The sequence below is a fragment of the Cnephaeus nilssonii genome (assembly GCF_951640355.1).
Source record: "Cnephaeus nilssonii genome assembly, chromosome: 2".
In the NCBI taxonomy this organism is placed as follows: domain Eukaryota; kingdom Metazoa; phylum Chordata; class Mammalia; order Chiroptera; family Vespertilionidae; genus Cnephaeus; species Cnephaeus nilssonii.
Window position 1 is genome coordinate 17,127,060 of NC_137073.1, and position 25,580 is coordinate 17,152,639.

The window sequence follows — 25,580 nt, forward strand, 5'->3', positions numbered from 1 at the left end:
ACAATGAACAAGCATCCATAAATATATTAAAATTTTATCCTACTTGATTTAAACAGCTAAAAATAGTAACTTTTTGTGATATATTTTGATTACTCCTGATAACTAAACCTTTTAAATACCTTTGTTTTAAAATTATTTGCTCTTCTGTAAGCTACTTCTTTACTTAATAATTCTTTATTGTTGAAAGTATTACATATGTCATCTTTTTTCCTCCCTTGACCTCCTCCAGACCCCCCCACCCTCCCAGGCCTTCAGCACCCTATTGTCTGTGTCCATGGGTTATGCACATATGCATACAAGGTCTGTGAGCTACTTCTTTTATATATTGTTGAATGTGAGCTACTTTTTATCTTAAGAGTTATCAAACTATGTGTTTCATAAAATCAACATATTACCCTTTTCTATCATATTTGCTATAAGCACTTTTAGTTGGTGTACCTTTTACTTTTATTTTTTTGTTGTGGGGAGTATCTATGTTAATATTTAGTTGTCTTTCCTTTTTAAAAAAAAATGTTTTTATTGCTTTTAGAGAGAGGGAGGGGGAGAGAGAGGGAGAGAAACATGGACAAGAGAGAGAGAAAGAATGGACAAGAGACAGAAACATCAATCAGATGCCTTCTGCTCACCCCCTCATGGGGATGGAGCCTGCAACCAGGTATGTGCTCTGATCAGGAATCAAACGCTCAAACTTTCAGTGTATGGGATGATGCTCCAATCGAGCCACATCAGCCAGGGCTAGTTTTATTTTCTTCTGGTTTTTCCTTTGGAAAAAAAATGTAGTAATCTATCTGGAATATATTTTATTATGTGGTAGGAAGTGAGATTAGTATTCCCTCCAATTTCTAACCAGTTATTCTGAACATACTTACTGACCAACCCTTCTTTAATATCTCTGATTCACAGTGCGATGGCTCTATCAGAGGAAGTCCTAGGCTTTCTGGGCTACCTGGTAGGTCTGTGTCTTTGCTATAGCACACATGTACCTTGGTGAATTTACATTATTATGTTTTCACATTTACTTGGGAGAAGACCTCCTTATTACTCTCCTTTACTGAAAATTTAAAAATGTTTCATCTTTTTCCAGGAGGACCACAGGATTATTTATTTATTTATTAAAAATATTTTTATTGATTTCAGAGAGGAAGGGAAAGGGAGAGAAAGAGAGAAAAACATCAGTGATGAGAGAGAATCATAGCTGCCTCCTGCACACCCCCAACTGAGGACTGAGCCCGCAGATGGGGCATGTGCCCTTGAAAGGAATCAAACCTGGGACTCTTCAGTCCACAGGCCGACGCTCTATCTACTGAGCCATTTTCATTAAGATCCTTTTATAAAAATTCCATGGGGACTGTCATAAGGATTACATGGCTTTTCAAAGATGACATTTACTACATAACTTGTGCCAGGCACTGTGCTGAGTACTTTACATAATCTCATTTAACCTTCACACCCCCTTGAAGCTGGGGCTTTTGCTAGTCATCATTTTACAGATCTAGGGAGGTAAACTATTTCACTGAAGCCCTAGGGCAAGCAGCAGAGTGTGACTTGGACTTAGGTTGGCCCTATTCCAAACCCAAGTTCTACCTGCTTTGCTCACCTACCTTCCTGTAAACCAGAGGTTCTCACCCTTTCTAATGACGCGACCCTTTAATACAGTACCTCATGTTGTGGTGACCCCCAACCATAAAATTATTTTCGTTGCTACTTCATAACTGTAATTTTGCTACTGTTATGAATCGTAATGTAAATATCTGTGTTTTCCGATGGTCTTAGGCGACCTTGCTAGCGGTTCTCAACCTGTGGGTTGTGACTGCTGTAGAGCCTAGAAAATCTAGAGGTACACAGAGGTGTCTCTATTTATTTATTTATTTATTTATATTTTTTAAAAATATATTTTATTGATTTTTTACAGAGAGGAAGGGAGAGGGACAGAAACATCGATGTTAGAGAGAAACATCGACCAGTTGCCTCCTGCACACCCCCCACCGGGGATGTGCCCGCAACCAATGTACATGCCCTTGACCGGAATCGAACCTGGGACCCCCCCAGTCCGCAGACCGACGCTCCATCCACCGAGCCAAACCGGTTTCAGCCAGAGGTGTCTCTTTTTAGAGAAAGTGGAAGGGAAGGGGAGAGACAGAGGCACACTGATGTGAGAGAGACACATCAATTGGTTGCCTCTCACATGTGTCCCGATTGGGGCCAGGGATTGAGCCAGCAACCTAGGTACATGCCCTTTACCTGAATCGAACCTGGGACACTTTAGTTCACAGGTTGACGATTTAACCACAGAGAAAAACTAGCTAGGGCCAAAGGGGACTATTTTAATTTAAGTGAAATAAAATTAGAAACTCAATCCTTCAGTTGTACTAGTCTTGATTCAAGTGCTCAAGAGTCACATGTAAGCCACTGTGCCCAGCAGGGCAGGCTGTGACCACAGGTTCAGCACACAGGTCACAGGAATCCTAGAAGGCCTGTCCTTGCTGGCAATGACTATGGGCTGCCGGTTTTTGCGATACAGGTGGGATGGGACCCTTCATTAATATTTGACTTTAATAAGTGGGTATGGATATATTTTTTTGTCTATGTTCTGTTTCAACTTATGTAGATTACTAGAGGCCCAGTGCATGAAATTCGTGCACGGAGGGGGCTGTCCCTCAGCCCAGCCTGTACCCTCTCCAATCTGGGATCCCTCTCACAATCCAGGACTGCTGGCTTCCAACTGCTTGCCTGCCTGCCTTTCTGATTGCCCCTAACCGCTTCTGCCTGCCAGCCTGATCACCCCCTAACCACTCTGCTGCCAGCCTGTTTGCCCCCAACTTCCCTCCTCTGCCAGCCTGGTTACCCCTAACTGCCCTCTCCTGCAGGGTTGATCACTTCCAACTGCCCTCCCTTGCAGGCTTGGTCCTTCTCAACTGCCCTCCCTTGCAGGCCGGGTGCCTCCCAACTGCCCTCTCCTGCTGGCCATCTTGTGTCCACATGGGGGCAGGATCTTTGACCACATGGGGGCAGCTATATTGTGTATTGCAGTGATGGTCAATCTGCATAGTACTCTTTTATTAGATAGGATAGAGGCCTGGCACAGGGGTGGGGGCCAGCTGGTTTGCCCTGAAGGGTGTCCCGGATCAGGTGGGGGTTCCCTTGGGGCGTGGGGCGGCCTGAGCGAGGGGCCTGTGGTGGTTGGCAGGCAGGCCACGCCCCCTGGCAACCCAAGCAGAGGCCCTGGTATCTGGAATTTATTTTCCTTCTACAATTGAAACTTTGTAGCCTGGAGCGGAGCCAAGCCTGGGGCTCCCTCAGAGGCTGGTAGCCATTTGTGTTGGGGTTATAATCGAAACTTTGTTGCCTTAAGTGGGTAAGCCAGCCCAGGGTGTGCGGAAAGCTTTGCTTCCCCTATTGCCGCCGGCAACCCTGGCCTGCTCTCTCAAGCTCCATTCTGCCGCCATTTGTTTGAATTTGTTTACCTTCTATAATTGAAACTTTGTAGCTTGAGTGGAGGCTTAGGCCTCGCAAGGGCCGGCAGAAAGCTTGGCTTCCTCTGTTACCTAGGAAACCTTGCTCTCTGTGGCTGTAGCCATCTTGGTTTGGGTTAATTTGCATACTCACGCTGATTGGATGGTGGGTGTGGCTTGTGGGCGTGTCGGAGGTATGGTCAATTTGCATATTTGTCTATTATTAGATAGGATAATTGAAACTTTGTAGCTTGAGTGGAGGCTTAGGCCTGGCAAGGGCCAGCAGAAAGCTTGGCTTCCTCTGTTACCTAGGAAACCTTGATCTCTGTGGCTGTAGCCATCTTGGTTTGGGTTAATTTGCATACTCGCTCTGATTGGATGATGGGCGTGGCTTGTGGGGGTGTCGGAGGTATGGTCAATTTGCATATTTGTCTATTATTAGATAGAATTATAAATTGATGTAAACCACACGAGAGGAAAGTAATAAAAAAATGCAAAGCACCACCCCCTCCAAAAGAGCCACATGTGGCTAGTGACTATCAAACTAGATAGTGCAGATACAGAACATCATCACAGCAGAATGTTGTATTGCACAGCTAACATAATCCAAACTGAATACAGTACAGTCACTGAAAAGGATGTTGTAGATCTATTTATACACATTCCTTACCAATGACTTCATAATACACACACTCGTATTTTGTGGGCATGGAAAAAAGGATGCAAACCCTAACATGGGCTAGCTCAGGTAATAGCAGAGAGGGAGGAATTTTCCCTTTTTCATTTTTCTTTTTGTTAATCCTCACCCAAGGATATTTTTTCCCATTGCTTTTTAGAGAGAATGGAAGGAAGGGAGGGAGAGGACAGAGAGAAGGGAGAGGAGGGAGAGGGGGAGTGGGAGAGAGGGAGGGAGGGAAGGAGGGGAGAAACAGAGAGAGAGAGAGAGAGAGAGAGAGAGAGAGAGAGAGAGAGAGAGAAGAATTGAACCCACAACTCTTTGTTGTGGGGGGCAATGCTCCAACCACTGAGCAACACCGGCCAGTGCAAATTTTCACTTTTATATTCCTGGGTATCTAAAATAATAAAAGCATAATATGCTAATTAGACCAGACATCCTTTCAGACGACCTTCCAGATGAAGCTGGGGCTGTGAGGGAAGCCCAGGTCATGGGTGCCAGAGGGAAGCCGGTACCGGCAGCCGGGGGAAGGAAGGCCTACTCTTTTTTTTTTTTTAAATGTATTTTTATTGATTTCAGAGAGGAAGGGAGAGGGATATATAGAGAGAAACATCAATGATGAGAGAGAACCACTGACTGGCTGCCTCCTGCACGCCACCCATTGGGGGGGGGAGGGGGGTTTGAGCCCGCAACCCTGGCATGTGCCCTTGGCCAGAATCGAACCGGGGACCCTTCAGTCCACAGACCGAAGCTCTATCCACTGAGCCAAACCAGCCAGGGCAGGAAGGCCTACTCTTGCACAAATTTCGTGCCTCTAATTTTTTTAAATAAACAAACACACACACACACACACACACACACACACACACATTTTTTACTCACTTTAGAGAGAGAGAGGAAGGGAGAGGGAGAGTAACATTGATCAGAGAGAGAAACATTGACTAGTTGCATCCCCCAAGTACCCTGACTGGGGATCAAACCTGAAACCTCGGTATGTGGCCTGAGTGGAAATCAAACCAGCAACCTTTCAGTGCATGGGATGACGCTCAACCAACTGAGCAACACTGGCCATGGCACCCCTGGGTACTTTTAAATGTTTTGTTTCTATACTAATACTCTAAACTTATCTGTCTACATATCTACCTGCTTGAATAAAAGCATGGCTCCTCCTACTCTACCATATGTAGAATGCTGAGTGAAGACATCAGGAAGACATTCCCATCTTTAGTTACCCAAGCTCCATGGGTCAAGGCTTGTTCCCTCCCCGTCTGACAAGCAGCACTCATTAATGCTTACTTTTTCTGCAGTCCGGTTCCAGACAGTCACTGTGTGACCCATTTTTAATAAGTTGGAGACGATGCCACTTCCCATTAGGCCGAGGCCCAAAAATCCTATCCTGAAAAAGAGAGAGACTAATTAGTTTGGGGGGGAGTGGAAGGGACAGGGTAAGTTGTCCTGAATGTAGCATAGACTCTGCTTCCTCATAAACCTGGGGTAGGATCTCAGACCACCAGAAACATCGCTCAGCGATGTTCTGACACCATGAGCACTGAGGCAGATGTGGGGCATGCAGATTGTGCCTTTTATTATTATGCCATCGCTTAAAAGTGTCCCTAGATTTAAAAGGGCATTTCTAAACCCTTGACTGCCACAGAAAGAATTATGACGTTTCTGGTTTAGGTGTTCCAAATCATTTCCTTGATGCTTTGATAGAGTCTGAGCTTACAATTCCATAACAGTGAGAAAGCAGACATTTGTCTCTGGCTTTGCAAGAGTTTTGAGTTCTAGGTCTTCAGATGCCTCTTGAAAGCACACCAGGATCCATGAAAAGTAAGTGAAGTGATGAGTCAGAGCCAGTCACCTTCCTCAACTGCAGAAATCTGGATCCCAGTCTTCCCCTTCCTCTTCAGGCTCCAAACCTATACTACCTTTGCATTCTTCCTGATAGCAGAGACAAGCCATGTCCCTCTTCTTCAAAGATTTGCCTGAGCTTTGGAGCCAACCTTTCCCAGTGCACGAGTTCTTCCCAAATCTGCCTTCTCCTGCACCTTTCCCCATCTGCTGGCCCACCCCTCTGTTCTCCACCACACCCTTCTAACTACAGGCCCATTATGATCCTTTTTTATGCTCTGTTTACCTTTACTTCCTATAGCCTGCTCCTTTCTGCAACCCCAAGAACTTGGGGACTGCTGCTTTTACAGATGATTTTACCCTGCCCAAATGTCTTTTCTTGGTTCCTGTATTTCTTTATTCTCTCTCCTGGCATGTGACTTGACTCAATTATGCCTCTTTCTTCATTTCTTATTACATTATGTTGTAGTTTCCACCTTGGGCTTTCTCTTAGCTCTGGACACACTCTGCAGCTTCTCCATTTTGACCTGTGTTATCCTTTCAGTATTTTTGGTCTCTGGTAAGACATCTGCAGCCACTTCTGCAAATTGGCTCTTCTACTCAGTTTCCCCTAATCCCTGCTGTAATATGCACTTCTCACACTCTCTGTCCCAGCCAGCAGTTATCAGAATCAAATGTAAAAAATGGAACAGGATCTGAATAGACACTTCTCCAAAAAGGAAAGACACATGTCCAACAGACATATGAAAAAATGCTCAAGGTCACTAATCGTCAGGAAGATGCAAATTAAAACCCCAACAAGGTATCACCTCACACTTGTCAGAATGGCTATCATCAATAAATCAACAAACAACAAGTGCTGGCAAGGATGTGGAGAAAGGGAACCCTAGTGCACTGTTGGTGGGAATGTAGACTGGTCCAACCACTGTGGAAAACAGTATGGAGTTTCCTCAAAAAATTAAAAGTGGAACTGCCTTTTGATCCAGCAATCCCACTTCTGGGTATATATATCCTAAGAATCCTTAGGATAGCAGCCTTATCTACAATAGCCAAGATCTGGAAACAGGCCAAGAGCCCATCAGTAGATGAGTATCTAAAAAAGTTGTGGTACATTTACACAATGGAATACTTACTATGCGGCTATAAAAAGGAAGGAATTCTTACCCTTTGCGAAAACATGGATGGACCTGGAGATTACTATGCTAAGTGAAATAAGCCAGCTGGAGAAAGACAAATACCATATGATCTCACTAATATGTGGAATCTAATGTACAAAATAAACTGACGAACAAAATAGAAACAGAGGCATGGATACATGGAACAAACTGCCAAATGTCAGTGGGGAGGGGAGAGGAGGGGAGGGACTGGATAAAGGAAGGTGAAGGGATTAGCTAAAGAACATATATGCATAGCCCATGGACATGGATAATAGTTTGGTGAGGGCTGGGGTAGGGGAGGGGGGCTATAGGGGATAGGTGGAGGTGGGCAAAGGGGGGTAAAATGGGGGACATCTGCAATAGGTCAACAATAAAATATTTAAATTTTAAGAAAAGAAAAAGGGAACCTATCACCTTCCTCACCAAATGGTGCCCTGTCCACTAAGTTTTAAGCCAAAGCATAAAAACAAGATCTTCTGTCATTCACAGCGATATGGGTAGTGTAAGTTTTCCCTATGATTCTAAATCATGAGAACTAATTCTTTTTCCATTTCTTGGTGTTTGTTCTAGGATACTCAGCAGACCTGGGGATGAAGCTTCTGGATTTTTAACATGGCAACTAACAGTCCTCATGGTGCCCTTGAGATAAGATGGAGAATGTAGACTAAGTGGATTAAGAACAATACAGCTGGTTAGCTTTAGTTGGCTTCATACTCAGGTTAAAAAAGTATTTTACTATAAGGGCAATACAGGACTTGGGTGAAAGTACTGAGACTATACTCAACCTGTCCTAGTTTTTAAAATTTAAAAACACCACAATCCTCATCAAATGAATGGCTGACACCCATCTTCCTTTTTATCTATATACTAGAGGCCCGGTGCACAAAATTCGTGCATGGGTAGGGTCCCTAGGCCTGACCAGTGATCAGGGCTGAACAGGGCCTTCCAGCTGCTGGTTGGGGCCTTCCTTCCCAGGCTGCTGGCAGGGCCTTCCTTCATTCTGCGCCGCCCCCTGGTGGTCTGCGCACATCATAGCGAGCGATTGAACTCCCAGCCTCCAGGTTGAACTCCTGAGGGGACACTTTGTATATTAGCCATATATGTACACACACACACTAGAGGCCCAGTGCATAAAAATTCATGCACCGGAGGGGGGTCCCTCAGCCCGGCTTGTCCCCTCTCAGTCTGGGAGCCCTCAGGGGCGGGAGGTGACCCAGCGATCAGGGGAAGGCGATGCCCCCATCACACCTCTGCTGCTGCCACTGCCGGCAGCGCAAGCCTCGGCTGGCCCTGGTTACCTGAGTCTTGGATGGCCCTGGGCAGCTGGGTAGCCACCAACCGAGGCTTGCCTGCACCTTGGGCTGGCCCTGGGCTGCTGGGGGGGCTGAGGGCGGGTCCAGTCACATTGTGTGCCTGCTGCCCCCTCCCCCCGGCTGGGCTGAAAGGACTGTGGGACTCCAGCGGGGCTAAGGGGACTGGGTGCCGCCATCTTTGTGACAGTGTGATGGTCAATTGGCATATTCCCGCTTTATTAGATAGGATACTAGTAGAAGATATCTATATATATAAAAGCCCAAGTGTCCATTATGACCGGAATGACTGGTCAACCAGTTTCTATGAGGCCACTGACCACCAGGGGGGAGATGGTCAATGCAGGAGCTGCACCCTGGTGGTCAGTACACTCCTACAGCCAACTTCCCATGGCCAGCCAACCTCCCCGTTCCTCCCCCAAGCCGGCAAACCTCCCATGGTCCCTTCCCCTATCTGGCAGGCTGCGTCCGGCAGCTGGCAGGTTGCACTCGGCAGCCGGCCCAGGCCCAATTGGGACTGGGTGAGACGGCCCCGATTGGGACTGGGTGAGATGGCCCTGATAGGTCCCGATCGCAGGCCAGACCTAGGGACCCCACCTGTACACGAATTTTGTGCACCGGGCCTCTAGTCTATACTAATAAAAGGGTAATATGCTAATTAGACCGGGATATCTTCTGGGAGACCTTCCGGACAAAGCCATGGTGGCAGGGCTGAGGCAGAGGCGGTTAGGGGCGATCAGGCCAGGAGGGGAGGGCAGTTGGGGGTGATCAGGCCAGCGGGGGGTGGGTGTCAGTTGGGGGCGAGCAGGCTGGCGGGGGGAGGGGGCAGTTGGAGGTGAGCAGTTAGGAGCTAGCGGTCCCAGATTGGAGAGGGTGCAGGCAGGGCTGAGGGACACCCCCCTCAATGCATGAATTTCATGCACCAGGCCACTAGTGTGTGTGTGTGTGTGTGTATAAATATAAGCCTAAGTGACTGGTTGACAGATTGACTGGCTGGTAGCTATGACACACACTGACCACCAGGAGGCAGACGGTCAATGCAGGAGCTGTCCCCTGGTGGTCAGTGCACTCTCACAGTGGGAATGGGCACCAGATGCACAGCTGGCGAGTGCTGCTGTGGTGGTGCAAGCCTCTCCTGCCTCCGCAGTGGCAACGGCAATCACAGCAGGGCCGGGATGAGTGGGAGCTGCGCCCTGGCCGCCTGCCGCTTCGCGCACTACTACATCCCCTGAGGGGTTCTGGATTTCAAGAGGGCACAGGCAACCTCTAGTTAGTATATATCATGCCTCTATCTCCTCCACTCTACAAAGAGAAGTCATTCCAAAAAACTGGTAGAATCAGGGATTTCGGTAGCACAAAAAATTAGGACTGAAGTAAAAGATGCACTGTTTTTAGGCTGTGAAAGAACCTTTTGGAAGACACAGACAGGAAATTCAGACTTGGTTATCTTGCTCAGGAGAATGTTCGTTTTCAGCAAAAAACCCTTTTCATCATCACGACTCTGAAAACACAACTGGCCAGAGTGAGGGCAAAGGTGAGCTTGAGTGCAAGCTAAAGTTTGGGGACAATAGTCAAGGCTCTCCAACCTGCCTGAGCAGGACAGAGAGCAGCAGGCAGGTGCATGAGAAGGACTGGAAGGTGACTGCAGGGAGAGCCAGGGAGGGCAGGATATTCTAAGTATCTTCATCTCTCATCCCCCACAGTTAAATTCAGGATTTTCATCACAGTTCTACTAAGCTAGGGGGTTCTCAAATGTGGTCTCCTGACTAGCAGCAGTGGCATATCTGGGAACTTGTCCAAAATACAAATTTTCAGGCTCCACCCCAGAACTACTGAGAAAACCCCAGGGGTCAGTCCAATAATCAGTGCTTTACTAACAGCCTTCCAGGTGGTTCTGAGGCATAGGCAAGTCTGAGAAGCATAGAGCCGAGCATTCCCTGCTCACAAACTCACATTTAAGGGCATACATTTAAAGACAACTTTTGTCTTCTGCAAGTCAATTTACTCCTAGACAAATCATCATCAGTAAACATTACAAGTTTCCTCCTTTTTTTACATTCAGTTCTAGCAATGACTGGAGCATAACCTTTAAAGAGCCCCCTTGGTGTCATCCCTCACCCCTCAGCAGAACCAACGAAATCTTTTTGCCAAAGGCCCTACTTTTTGTCTGTGGGTGTGATGCTGCCATTCACGGCCGTGCTGTCTGCTGCCTGGATGGAGGTAGACCCCGTCTCCTAGGGAAAGGAAGCACAGAGCATCAAGTCAGGCTGCCCATGGCAAGGCCCAGTGGAAGATAAAAACGAGGAGGCGTGGAACCTACGTACCTCTTCACATATTTTCAACTTCTTTGTGATGGCCTGGTAACAGACAGCTGGCTAATAAAGAGGGAGGAAAAAAACACCACTTATTAAACTGAACCCTTAACCATTCTTCATTAAAATTTACCTAAAAAGTTAGGTCTAATGTGGGCTGCTAACATCAAAATCTTATTTGGTGTTCAATTTTATTGAACATTCCAGACACAGAAAGTTAACGCACATTACTTCATTCAATTCTCCACGCAACTCTGCAACATCCTTTTGTTAACAATGACAGTAAGAATTAGAGGCATTTGGTCACGTGCCCAGAATTACAGTGTTGGTGAGTGTAACTGGGTTTAGCTCTGTCCAACTTCAAAACTACATTCTATCAGCAGATCCTATCAAGGCTTGGCCTAACCCCATACCTTGCAGTCAGAAAACTTTCCCTCCACACCTGGAGGCTATGGAGACTATCCACCCAGCAGCACATGCTACCTCACAGGTGGCTGACAGCTCACGGGTTTTGGTTTCTGCCCTATACTCTGAAGGTAATCACAAATGTCTCAATCACACAGCTGACAAGTTTTTAAAGCCTTTTTTTTGGGGGGGGAGAGGGGTATCTATAATAATAAAAGCGTAATATACCAATTAGATTGGACGTCCTTCCAGACTAAGCCAGGGCTGTGAGGGAAGTCCAGGTCCTGGGTGCCTGCTGGCAGCTGGAGGGAAGCCCAGGTCCTGGGTGCCAGAGGGAAGCTGGTGCTGGCAGCAGGTGGAAGGAAGGCCTACTCTTGCATGAATTTCATGCACCGGGCCTCTAGTTTTTAATATTAACAACACCCAATTCATGAGTGAGCCCCTATGTGACTTTTACTAGTAACCAGCTGCTTTGGGCAGTGGTACAGGCAGAGCCTAACTTTTCAGACTTGTAAGGTGAGGTTCAAATGGAGCAACACTCTCACTTAGGCCAGCTCCTGACCAATGATCAAGAACTTCAAAGAACAACTCACCTTCTCGGTTTGGCTGAGCAGGAAGTGATGGAAATGAGGGTCTGCATCTTTAACCGGCTGAAACCAGAAAATTATTAAATAAAACAAATCATCTCCCACCAAAGACCCCTTCCTTCTGCCTGGTAACTGCTTTCCTCTGGCTAAACACCCCTGGGAGCTGGCCCTAATTTTATAACTGCTTGGAAACTCTTTTCCCATTGTTGATCTAAGCCTTTTGTAAACGATGTCTGTTCCAGCTAAAGGAAAACTGGCTTCAAGTAGATATTTCTGCCAGGTTGGTATACAAATCATTCCAATAACATCATGGGAAAACATTTAAAAGGCATACTAATATTTTTAAAGTACAGCATTCTCACTAGTCATGTTGGATAACACAGTAGACAAAGCCAAATCAATTTTGAGGGCTCTTTTCCAATTTTAGGGTTTTGGCCTACTTGTGTCTGGTACCAGACCTTTGAGTATTTTCATCTCACTGAGGGTTGATATTAATAGAGATAAAGTGACAATAACTGCAGGACTTTCATAATTAGCCCAATAACAGGGAAAGGGTGCCTCTATACCAAGGATAGAATAACATATGGCTACTAACCATCAAAGTTTTATATACAGACAGAGAAAGGGTGTTTATAAAGCATCAAGTGAAAAAAATCTGTGGATGATCCCACTTTTTCGAAAAATAACCCTGGTCTCAACAACACAAACTATATATGGGTATGTAATTAATAAGTGATGGCTAATGGGTGTATCAAAGGGGCTGAAATAAATTATATCAAACTTAACAGTGAGCACCCCTGAGAGTGGAAACTTGCATTCTTTACCTCATACTCCTCTGTACTGTTTGATTAAAAAAAAAAAAAAAAAAAAAGGCAGCTTCACATACACAAAAAGGAGAAAAAGGAAAAAAAGTGTATCGCAGTCAGGCCAGGAAATCAGCTCTGAGGACAACCTTGAACTGGCCCACAGGAGAGAGCCTTACCTCATTCACAGTTGGCTGCCATTTAAATGCAGCCATGGGTCCGGCCATCATCCCCTTAATGGTACTAGACTCAGGAATGGTGAGATCCTACAGAGGGAAAGGCATATGGTCAAGACACTGTGAGACCTTGATAGTAGATGTTTTCCTGCCCCAAATTGGGGAGCAACTCTTCATTGATCTGCTTCCTTCAGTCACATTCCATCTACACTAACCCCCTAGCCTGTCCTGGCAGGTATTGCTCAGGGGTTAGAACGTTAGCCTGTGCACCGAAGGGTTGTGGGTTCGAATCTTGGTCAGGGATATGTACCTGGGTTGCAGGTTTGGTCCCTGCCTTGGTTGGGGTGTGTGTGGAGAGCAGCCCATCTATGTGTCTCTCTCACATCGATGTTTCTTTCCTCTCTCTCTCCCCTTCCCTCCCTTCCATGCTCTAAAATCAATCAATCAATCAATGGAAGGAGTATCCTTGGGTGAGGATTAAAAAAACAAAAACAAAACAGCCTACCTGGCATGGCTCAGTGGTTGAGCATCAACTTATGAACCAGGAGGTCATGGTTCGAATCCCGGCCAGGGCACATGCATGGGTTGCGGGCTTAATCTCTACTATGGGGCATGCAGGAGGCAGGCTCTCAATGATTCTCTCTTATCATTGATGTTTCTATCTCTCCTTCTCCCTTCCTCTCTGAAATCAATAAAAATATATTTAAAAACAAACAAATAAAAAACAACAACAAAAAACCCTTAGCCAGCTCCATGGTCTCAGCGTCAGTTCAAGCCCCTGTCCCCGGCCAGGTTCTGATGACTGTCCATTGGGAGAACCAGGGAAAGTTCTCATCAACACAGAGTGAGTTTTTCTTCTCTGTTCTTGAAATAACAAAACATTCTGGTGTGTGATGGAGAAAAGCCCAACTATGTTCTGCAGTGTTAGCAGGTCACAGAGAAAATTCCTTATGGCGAATAATAAACATTATTAAGAAAATAGTACAGGCTTCAGAAGGAGTCCACTAATCTCAAAAACAAACAAACACACAAACAAACCAACCAACCACCAAAAAAGCCACATGGTGCTCATGAGGAAATCTGCCCAACATTTTTCAAGACTAAGTGACAGAACTGGAAGTCAGGGTGGTCTGGAGCCAAGATCCCCACTCTCTCCCCAGACTGATGCAAGGAAAGGACCCAGCGGAATGAGGCTGCTGCTCCTCTTTATTAAGGGCCTGGCCCATACCCATTCTAGGCAAAGAGGCACTGTTCGTTCCAGCTTGACAACTGGCTTGTTCTCTTTCCCTCCACCACTGACTTTACTGCCTCCTCCCTTTCTCCATCTGCTATCTTCCAGCCACAGTGGTCCTCCCAACATTTCTACTTGGATATCAAATAGGTATCTTGACATGCCCAACTGAACTCTTGCTTTCCCTGCCCAAACGGCTTCTTCTACAGTCTTCTCAATCTCTGAAACAGCAACTCCATACTATCAGGCCAAGATCCTTAGAGTCCTTGATTCTACCCTCCTCTCTCCTCTAATCCATCAACAATGATTATGGCTTTACAAATGGGAATCTGCAACCCCTTCTTCTGAGTACCCCTACTAACAACCAGGGATCAGGCTACCATTGCCTATCACTTGGACTGGAGCAAAAGGAATCTCTATGCTTCTGCTCTGGACCCTTACAGTCTAGTCTATACACAGCAGCCAGAGTGAAGCATGACACTCTCTGCCTAAAAGTGGCATCCTGTCTCACATGGTCAAGCTAGAGGCTTTTATTGTGGACTCTAGGGCCCTAGATGTGCTGCAACCCCACTCCATGCTAATCTCCAACCTAATGTCCTGTTACTTTCTCTCCCCTGACCTCTCCAGCCCACCAGCACCCCCTTGGCCCTCCACTTCCATTCCCCGAAAACACCACACATGCAAATACTCTAGTGCAGTGATGGCGAACCTATGACACGCGTGTCAGCACTGACACGCGTAGCCATTTCTGATTACACGTGGCTGCTGAGGCGGTCGCATGCCAAGGATGAAACATTTGCGAAATAATGTTTTTTCCTCAAAGTGACACACTACCTGAGTTATGCTCAGTTTTTTGGAGAAGTGTGACACACCAAGCTCAAAAAGTTGCCCATCACTGCTCTAGTGCCTTTGCACTGCTGGGAATGCTCTTCCAACTTGGTTCATATGCTCACTTTAGGTCTCCATTGAAATGTCACCGTATCAGAATGCTTTCCCTCATCTCTCTGTATTTTCCTCCATTGGAATGTGATGCTGATTACTATAATGAAAGCAAATGCTTTTACAGGGCTTAACATATGCCAGACATTAGTGTGCTATTTATATGTGTACTAGAGGCCCGGTGCACAAAATTTGTGCATGGGAGGTGGGGGGTATCCCTCAGCGGGGCCTGCACCCTCTCCAATCTGGGACCCTTCGGGGAATGTCCAACTGCAGGTTTAGGCCCAATCCAGGATATCGAGCCTAAACCAGCAGTTGGACATCTCTCTCACAATCCGGGACCGCTGGCTCCTAACCGCTCACCCACCTGCTTGCCTGATTGCCCCTACCGCTTCTGCCTGCCAGCCTGATTGACGCCTAACTGCTCCCCTGCCAGCCTGATTGCCCACAACTGCCCTCCCCTGCTGAGACCAGCCTCCTCCGCCAGGACCCGCGGAACCCCCCCAGGCCTCACCGCGTGGAGTGGCCACCAGGCCCTGCCTCGGTTGTGCACTCGGCCATCTTGTGATGACGTGAGGGTGTGACGCCACCTAGCCTATTATTAGTATAGATTCTCACATAATTGTCACAACCTCATCTCCATTTTACAGGGAAAACTGAGAGAGCTTAAGTAGCCTTGCCTACGGTCACAGAGCTAATAGTGAGTGTGGTAGATGAAATTTAAAGTCAGAGAATTTGGCTTCAGGATCTATCCTATATAATAAAGATGTAATATGCAAATGGTCGTTACACAGTGAAGCATAACAACCGACCACGTAATGACCAGATCACAGAATAGCAGGAGGGTGGGGCAGCGAGCTATAAGCTGGTGGAGGAGAGCTACAGGAAGGGGCAGGGCAGCAAGCTATGGGGGGGGGGGAACATGGGGGGGTGTGGAGGGAGCTACAGGAGGGTGGGGCAGTGGGTGGAGAGCTATAGGAGGGCGGGGCAGCGGGCAGAGAGCTACTGGAGGGCGGCAGCGAGCTACTGGTGCACGGATTCGTGAGCAGGGCTACTAGTGTTATTATAAGTAAGTTCTATGAAAGTAAGAACTTCACCAATTTTGTTTACTTTATATATCCCATGCTGGGAACCATTCCTGGTAGTTGGTGTTCAATATTTATTGGAGAAATGAACACGATAAGGGCCTTGTTTATTTTTCACGCTGCTTTATCTCTAGATACTTGTTGAATATAGGGGTTTGGATAAAAGAGGTCTAGTGCAGTACTGCCAAAAACAATTTTCTGCCATGATGAACATGTCCTATACCTGTACTAATACTATAGCCAATAGTCACAAGTCTACCATGGAGCACCTGATAAGTGGCTAGTGTGACTGAGAAACTGAATTTTAAATTGTATTTAATTTAAATGTAAACGGTCACCTGTGACTAGGGGCAGCAAAGCTTTAATGACTTGCCTAAGACCAAAATGACAGATGAGAGTAAGGCAGAGAACACAGCTCTCCACCTAGCACTAACCAAAGGCCTTGACTCCTAAATCAGTGCTTTCTGTACTAGTCTGGGATTTTAGGAGAGACACAGGACTGACAGTTTTATTCTGTCAGGGTGCTTTGTGCCCAGAGTTGTAGTTCTCAGCTAGAGACTTGGACAGATGTCTAGACACAAACCCAGCCTCTGCTTGCCTGCATGTAATTGACACCCACTATCAAGATCAGCCTTTTCCGTTAATCGTTACAGGATAGGAGATTATGGTCCAGAATGGCAATCATCTGGGACTTTGCCCAGTTATCAGCCTACACTACTGCTCTGTTTCACAGAGGAGCTCGCCAGCCAAATGACAATTACTATAGCAACACAATACTCTTTTTAGACCACAGGATATATCAGATCATAAGGTATACCAAAATTCCAAACCCAAGCAGATTTCCTATATCTCTGAAGATGCTTAATTAAGATCAATGGTGAGAACTGAAATCGCCATGTGTCCCCAGCACCATTAGCCACGCTTTTTCCTTTCCTGACAAATCCTTCATTAGAGTCCAGGCCTAGCATGGAGACCTGGTAGAAAAAAAACTCCTAAAGATCAACAGCAGGTAGAACTCCTGGATGGAGACCTGGCTCTGAGAACAGCGGTAAAAATGTTACTCTCCCCGCACCCCCAATTAATAAATCAGACCAAGGGGTAAACTGTTTTTTACTGTGAGAAATTCCTCCCAGCAAGTCTGGCAGCAGTCTTGCGGTTGCACTAAACCAGTGCCCTCACTGCACAACAGGCTACTGCTGAAAAATATCAAAGGAATGACATTTATACCCAGTCAGTGTGGCTAAGTGGTTGAGCGTTGACCTATGAACCATGAGGTCATGGTTCAATTCCTGGTCTTGGCACATGCTCTGGTTGTGGGCTTGATCTCCAGTGTGGGGTATACAGGAGGCAGCCAATCAATGATCCTCTCTCATCATTGATGCTTCTATCTCTCTCTCTCCCTCTTCCTTCCTCTCTGAAATCAATAGAAAAAAAAAATCCTATAAATAAAAACATAATATGCAAATTGACTAAATGGAGGAATGATTAGTTGCTATGATGTGCACTGACCACCAGGGGACAGACACTCAACGCAGGAGGTACCCTCTGGTGGTCAGTGTGCTCCCACAGGGGGAGCGCTGCTCAGACAGAAGCCCTGCTCACGGCTGGCGAGTGCAGCAGTGGTGGCGGGAGCCTCTCCTGCCTCTGCTGCAGGCGGGTGGTAAGGAGTGAGGGGTCCCAGACTGCGAGAGGGTGCAGGCCAGGCTGAGGGATCCCCTCCCCCCCAGTGCACTAATCTCATGCACCAGGCCTTTAGTGTGTGTGTGTGTATGTATGTGTATGTGTATGTGTGTGTGTGTGTATATATATATATGACATTTATCACATGCATAATGTGTTGCAGGCACTATCTTAGGTGCTTTGCTTGTGTTACTCATTTAATTCTCACAACAAATGTAAGGGGCAGGTATCCTATATAATAAAGAGCTAATATGCAAATGGTCATCACATCCTTGCGCCGGGGCCAAGGGACCTGAGGCCGGGTCTGGGGGACCTGAGGCTGCACCTCCCGCCCTGCAGGGCTTGACAGGGGTGGGGCCAGCTGGGTCTGGGTCTCGCACGATTTCTAGGCACATGCAGGTGGACAGGGACTTAACTCTGGGTCCTGCGGTGCAGCGCACCCCAGACTCTGATATGAGGGAGATTTTCATATACATTTTACTAATGTTCTTTCATCTCTGACACTTGTATTATAGAGAAAGGGCAAACAGCAATATTAAAATATTTCCTCTAATTAATTCCCTTTTAATATGCACAAATTTTGTGCACTGGGCCACTAGTCTTTAATATTCCCAATGATCAGACGAGGAAACCAAGGCAAAGGTAGGTGATCAAGATCACACAGGTATAGCAAGTCATGGAGTCATGATTCAAACTCAAGGCCCTCCTCCTAACTTCTCCTTTATATTTCCCTTTTATCCAAAAAGAAGTAATTTCTCTCCAGAGCCAGCAGAGGAGTTGGTGAGATCCACAGCTTAAAGACACCAGACAGTGTGAATTTGGAGAATAGTATAAAACCTGATGGCCCAGATTCCTCTGGGTCCCTGAAAATAAATTCAACTAGATCAAATTAGATCAAACCCCCTAAGAAGTTTTTCACACACTGCAGCCAGCAGTTTTCAAAACCTTCTCTGCCTTTGGCTGGCATTTCCCTATGCTCATGATAACCTAGGGCTGTCCCCACCACTACAGTCAGTCTCATCTACTCTCAGTCTTAGGTCATTTGACAGCAAGACAGACCTTCTCTAACACGGAGTTCACACTGGCAGCCCACTGGCTGAATTTGGTGCAGAGATGTTCCTTTGGAATAAGTATTTTAAAATTATGAGTTAGCTACTAACATTTAAAATTGAAACATTTCACATAAAAACTTGTATTTCCAGCTTCTTTTGAGAAAAACCAGACGATCTGGCAAAAGTTGGCTGGAACTCAATAGGCAGAGCATAACCTCCCCAGATCACCAGCCACTGCCACCCCTAATGCTCTCAGCATGGAGGCAGGGCAGGGCCGTGGAACCTCCTGCTTGAGCCATTTCTTCTTGCATCAGTGGGCTCCACTCTCTTCAATTACCTGTCTGGTCTTGCTGGTATCTGAATTTGCAAGTCTTGATCTGATATCTAGCATTTCATCACAGCCTCATCATCCAACTGTTTCTGCCAGCCATCTGGCTTCTACCCCCTTGATCCTGCTCTCACAATTACCCGTGTTAGACAAGACTACCTACTTCATCTTAACACATTGCGGACCAGTAGTTTTATTGCTAGCTTTACCCAGTGGCCAGATAAGTTTCTATTGAACGAGTACAAAAAACGTTTTACATAAATGTTAAAGGCACACTTTAAAATTAAATACCCATTGCATTTTGAAGTTATTTATTACATATTTTTACAAGCTAATATCTTTTTAAAGTATGATACTTTGTAAAACACTGTATGTGTCACCTTTCAAACATTTTGGCAAGCCTTCTATTTGTTCGAATTTTTCGCAAACTCTTGTTTTATGTAGTAATAAAGTTTCTGCGATTGAAATGCTATTGTAATAGTTATCTTGTTATATATGATGTCCCAATTCCAGACACGGCCGAAGTAGTGACAGAATAGAGTCATTCAACTTTTTTCCTTCACCTGTGTTAAGTTTCCATATTGCAAATATACTCAGTCTTGCTCTCACATAACATTCTTACAAGTAAACCATATTTAATAATTTTAGCTGGGTTGTAATTTGAAATAGAAGACATCCCCTCCAAGGAATGATGCCTTCATCTAATGATAATTCTCACATAGGTTTATATATTGTTTGAAATTTACTAATAAAGTGGTCAAGTACAGATTGAATTTTAAATAGCCTGGATGAAGATTTAGTCATGTTTGCACTGTCATTGAAATGCCAGTAAGTCCAGATTTGTTCAAAACAATTTCAACTCATTGTCTGAGGAAATACTGGAACAGCTGGAACTGAATTAGTAGACCAATATTCTTTCCAATTATCCTTTCGAGTATGCCCCATTAGCACTATTAAGTCCTAAAAAATTTCTCATATCTGTTTGAGTAATAGGAGACCACTTTATTGCTTTCAAAATTTTGTGCTTTCCCAAATTTTGGTTATAATATATGTTCGATTGATGACAAAATAGTTAAACAGGTCGTCCTCAAAAATCAAGTTGGTGACTTCAATGATGTTCCTAGAATCAGACGGTATAACTGTAACCCCAGAACTACCTTCAAATTTTTCCAAATTAGGTTGAAAGTCCTCTTTTGACCAATCATTATCTTGGCAACCAAGACGCAAATTACACTCAAAATCATGTGTGAAACTGTTCAAATTTTCAAGTTTGGAATCACTTGAAATGACTATTTTTTGCCTTTTTCAAGGAATAACTATATCACTGCCACTTTCAAAGCTTTCATCACTTTCACTTGGAATACCTGATAAATTGCCAGCAAATATATCCAGAATTTTACCATGTTCTTCGTCACTATCCATGGTTGCCGAGCACTTAAAAAATATCAAATTGATATAAAAGTTATTTTTATTACTAACGACAAGCGACTAATCACTTTGAATTCCTTTTGTAATTTTTATTTATTTTATTTATTTATTTAAATATATTTTATTGATTTTTACAGAGAGGAAGGGAGAGGGAGAGAGAGTTAGAAACATCGATGAGAAAGAAACATGGATCAGCTGCCTCCTGCACACCCCCTACTGGGGATGTGCCCGCAACCAAGGTACATGCCCTTGACCGGAATTGAACCTGGGACCCTTCAGTCCACAGGCCGAGGCTCTATCCACTGAGCCAAAACGGTTAGGGCCCTTTTGTAATTTTTAACTTCAGCGAATGTGTCTCTCTAAATGACAACAATGGGCCTAGTTGGTTTGGCTCAGTGGATATAGCATCGGCCTGCGAACTGAAAGGTCCCAGGTTCGATTCCGGTCAAGGGCACATGCCCAGGTTGTGGGCTCGATTCCCAGTGGGGGAGTTGCAGGAGGCAGCTGATCAATGATTCTCTCTCATCATGGATGCTTCTATCTCCCTCTCCCTCTTCCTTCCTCTCTGAAATCAATAAAAATATATTTTAAAAAATGACAATAATGAAAAGCCGAGAATTCTCGTGATTGGCCACAAGCCTTAGGACAGAAACCATGAGAATTCTCGTGATCCATCCCCAATAAGTTAAATTCTCCTCCGTTGGCATCCAAGACTTGACAAAAAATCATTACAAGGAGAGAGGTATGTTATTTCTCCATTATTTCATTTTGCTAACTTCTTCCCACCCTGAACTACAGGCACTCTTACTGCAAAGCTAACTACTGCCCTTGACTCTTCTCCCTCCTTTACTTTCCCAAACATAAATCCCATCTAGTCTCATGGATCCAACATTCTTTCTACACATTTGCTTCCCACATCTACATTTCTGTCCTGCAACTCCAAGCTGCTCTGGTGGTCTAGGCATCAGCTAGCTCCTCCTGACTCCTCTGCTTTTAAGAAAGGCATCACCATTCCCCCAGGCACCAACTTGAAATCATCTCTTTCCCTTTTCTCATTCATCCCCTTTATAACCAGTTGCCAATCTTACAAACTCTTTCTCTGAAGTGCCTCGCACAGTTACTTTCAATGTCTGCTATCACCCCCTTAGAATAGCTCCTTATGTGAACACACACCTGAATTAGCCTACTAATTGGCTTTGAGCCTTTCTTCTCTGCCCTCCATGAGATTACTAATGCATAGCTTGGAGCACACCGCCACCTCCATACCCAGCTCAAACAACTTTATGACCCTCTACTGACTTCATGACAATACACCACCACTTAAGTAGACCATAATGCTCTCCACAATCCAGTGACAACCTACTTTTATCTTTCTGCTCTCCTTCCTGTCCTCACCCTATACTGAGAATTCCATACTGACATTAAGCCCCACGTGAACTATGCCCTCCACCTCTGGAATGCCTTCCCTTCTTTCTTGCTATGCCCCTTCCAGTGCCAGCCCTTGCACACTGCTCAGATGGACCATTCTTCTGACTTGAGCATTTAGTTGAATGCATGATTCTTTGCTGTCTTGTGTTCCTATTTCACACCTGTGCATCCAGGCTGCATATCTCCCCTGATCTGAAGGATTCTTTAGGACAACTCTTAGTACAGGACTCTGTGTTCACTCAATGAACTGAACCATATTGTAAAGCTCAACTCTGCTGCATACAAAAGAAAGTTACTAATCCCAGAAGCTGCAGAGATAAAACAAACCTTCTCATCCTTTGGGGGCCGACCCCGTTTCCGGGGACTCTGCTCTTGGGCTCTTTTCAGAGAGGACTTGGAGCCTCTCTCTGAAGAGCCTGATGACACCCTCTTCTTTCCTTCTCCCATGTTCTTCTTCACCTTCCCTTCAGACAGGCTAAGCTTGCGCTTCTCATCACCTGAGTTTGGCCTACTTCTCTCCTCACTGGAATTACGCCGATTCTTGTCATCAGCAGAATTGTGGGATGATGTCTGAAAGTTTAATAATAATAATGATAACCACCACAATTAGCCGCTGCCATCACCACCACCATCTACACGAGCCATGCCCTATGATGAGCACTTTACATGCATTATCTGCACAACAACCCTATGAAACAGGTCTGCTGTCATCCCCACTTACACTTGAGTAGATTAAAAAAAAAAAAAAATCAAGTCACTTGCCCACAGTCTCAAAGCTAAGAAGTAGAATTTACACCCAGGCAGTGGATATACATCTCAGAGGCTGTGCTCCTAATCTCTGAACTATGAAAGGAGAAAAGACTTGTGCTACACTCAGATACTTCTCCTGAGTCCAAGTGACTTTCCCAAGAGCAACAATCTATTCCAGAAAGGTCAGCCGCATGCATGGAGCTTCAAGCTGATTACCAAAATGCTGATACCTCAGAATTGAAGTGGCTCTTTTTCTACTGGCATTTCATAAGAATAGAGTTTCGAATTAGGGTGACATTTAATCTGCTAGTTAGTATGCAAAAATAACCGGTCTGACATTGGCATAAATCAAGAATCATGGAGTTTCTCACCTGGTCTTTCCCTTTGGCTCTCCTGAGGAACTCTTCCACAGCATCCACAGCTTGCTGGAATCGTTTTCCCTTGTTAATCTTTATCATTTCCTCCTTATGTGCATGGTATGGCTTTAGCTGTTCCACTTTGATCCAGGCACTAGCAGAAAACACACATAGAAAGGGTATGATCCACACTGCCTATGCCAGATATCAAAGACCTCACCCTAGCAGAATGCAATGAAAATACCATTTGCTTTCATTGGACTTTGAAACAGGCCTGCCATTTTTTCAAAACATATTATTGACCACTTCAAGCTCTTGAGCCGGAAAGTATGTTTTCTTGGAACAAGTCAAGCAGAAGAAAAATCAGAATATCCTCCAAATGAAATCACTGTGTCATATGTTATTTCTACCCCTATTCACCTTCCTTCTACACTCAACCACACACACCATGACACTTGCTCTCAGGACAGAGGAAACCTGGAGCTGCTCTCCCATTTTCACCACACAGTACAGATGGCCACATATGGATCCCGGGAAATCAGGGCACCTGGAAGCATCGCCACCAGCAACAACCTAAACCAGATTGATGACCTGTCAATCAAGTCAGAATCAGGGATATGAGGGCTAAAGAAATGCAACATCTAAAATCTTCTGCTCTTACAGATATTTGTAGCTGTGGAGCCTATATTTGTTCATAAATGATTGTATCCATGGCTACTAGACCACACAAAACATGTGACACATGGCTTGGAATGAGGGCAGCAGCACAAAGGGAGACCTTTAAAAACAAGATTCTATTTGCGATTAAAGGTAGAAAAACTTACTCTTCTAATATTTAATTTTTAATTACTACCATCCGTGCATAACATATGAAAGTGAAGAAAGCTCTCCATTGTCAATTCTGGAATATCTGACCAACCACACTTACCATCTAAACAATTCAGCCTCAGCTGACTTTCTGTGGTTTCCCTAAATCAGTGGTCGGCAAACTCATTAGTCAAGAGAGTGGCTCGAGAGCTGCAGTTTGCTGACCACTGCCCTAAATGACAGTTTCACAGTATAAAGGAGAGAATTTAATAGGCTTGGCAAGGTAACAGTTAATTTATATGTTTTACCTTGTAACACTCAAAGGTTTCATAGTATACCCTTCAGAAAAAGTGGGTCAGGTTAAGGATTTAGAAACTGGGCTACCACACTAACTTAGGGTTCTTTCCATTAGAGAAAGCTAAAGAATTTTCATTAGTAACTAGAGGCCCGATGCACGAAATTCGTGCAAGGGGCTCGGCTCTCACAGACCCAGCCGGACCTTGCAGCCTGGGTTGGCCCTCGCAGCCCCGGCTTCGTCCAGAAGGTTGTCGTTCTGCTATTCGGTCTAATTAGCATATTAGCTCTTTATTATATAGGATAGTAAAAGTGCTAACTTCTGTACATAAAAATAGTGCTACCAACCCACCAACAGCTTTGGGTGTTGTGCTAATGATTGTGACAGTGGGTCTGTACAAACACAACACCCTGGGACCATAAACCTGCAAGTAGGACAGCAAACCAGGACTAGGCAAGTTACCTATGGGTAAACAAAACTAGACAGAATGGATGATGAAAGGGGACTCAGCCCTAGCTGGTCTGGCTCAGTGGATAGAGCCTGGGTCTTCAGACTGAAGGGCCCTGGTTCAATTCTGGTCAACGGTACGTGCCCGGGTTGCAGGCTTGATCTCTAGTAGGGGGCGTGCAGGAGGCAGCCAATCAATGACTCTGTCATCACTGATGTTTCTCTCTCTCTGTCTCTCTCTCCCCCCCTCCCTCCCTCTCCTTTTCTGAAATCAATACAAGTATATTAAAGAAAAAAAAAAGAAGAAAAAGAAAGGGGACTTAGACACTGGTCTCACTGCAGAGAGCTTCCACTGGATGGGTAAGCAGGTACCTTTCTTGTGACCAATTCATTTTAAAGTTTGAAATCTGACACAATAGAGCTAAGTGGGTCCGATCTACAGGAAGACAAACTGGAATTAAATTTCAACCCCATATTGTCTGGCAAGTATACCACTGACTGACCTTCTTGCCTCTCCTCGCATGTACTGGTAGTGTTTCGAAGGACAGACCATCAGAGCAATCAGATACAAAGCCAGGCACGCCCTGAAAAGCCAGTTAAGCTGTTATACCAACTGGCGGCTCAAATATGACACAAGTATCAGTAATGAAGCTTAAAAGAGCCACAAACCTCAATACAGGCTTCTTCCTTTTCTGAGCTTCAGTCAGAAACTGCACAAGTTCCAGAAAAAAAACAATGGGGTGGTTTTGATGGAGCCCTTGAGGTGGGACAACATACTCCAAGAATCCTAATTCCTAACCCCCCTCCCCACATTAACCTTTGATTCAGAGTAAGTAGAAGGGTAAGGCTATCTGTGGAGGAAGCACCAATAAATCCACACCTATGTTTTTATTGAAGCATTTTACTGATTTCTGCCAGGAGAACAATACAGTAAAAATTCCATTCAACCTAAAGACTGGCATTTGAGATAGTAAAGCGAAATTTTCCTCTATGATCATCTTTGAAAAGGGCTTGCTAAATGAACT

At 45.1% G+C, this 25,580-nt stretch overlaps 1 protein-coding gene across 6 annotated transcripts in view; it reads right to left on the bottom strand.

The window, feature by feature from the left end:
* GLYR1 (glyoxylate reductase 1 homolog) overlaps nucleotides 1–25,580 on the bottom strand; it is a 46,483-nt gene that overhangs the window by 12,542 nt on the left and 8,361 nt on the right. For 4 of the 6 annotated variants that reach the window (XM_079798842.1, XM_079798841.1, XM_079798839.1 and 1 more), the window contains exons 4-10: nucleotides 23,022–23,160; nucleotides 22,228–22,470; nucleotides 12,733–12,819; nucleotides 11,757–11,813; nucleotides 10,771–10,821; nucleotides 10,607–10,680; nucleotides 5,425–5,524 (exon numbers count right to left, since the gene is read on the bottom strand). In XM_079798842.1, the coding sequence (XP_079654968.1) occupies nucleotides 5,425–5,524; nucleotides 10,607–10,680; nucleotides 10,771–10,821; nucleotides 11,757–11,813; nucleotides 12,733–12,819; nucleotides 22,228–22,470; nucleotides 23,022–23,160 (751 nt within the window). The remainder of the gene's footprint in view (nucleotides 1–5,424; nucleotides 5,525–10,606; nucleotides 10,681–10,770; nucleotides 10,822–11,756; nucleotides 11,814–12,732; nucleotides 12,820–22,227; nucleotides 22,471–23,021; nucleotides 23,161–25,580) is intronic. The other 2 variants (XM_079798844.1, XM_079798843.1) reach the window with 1 other exon arrangement.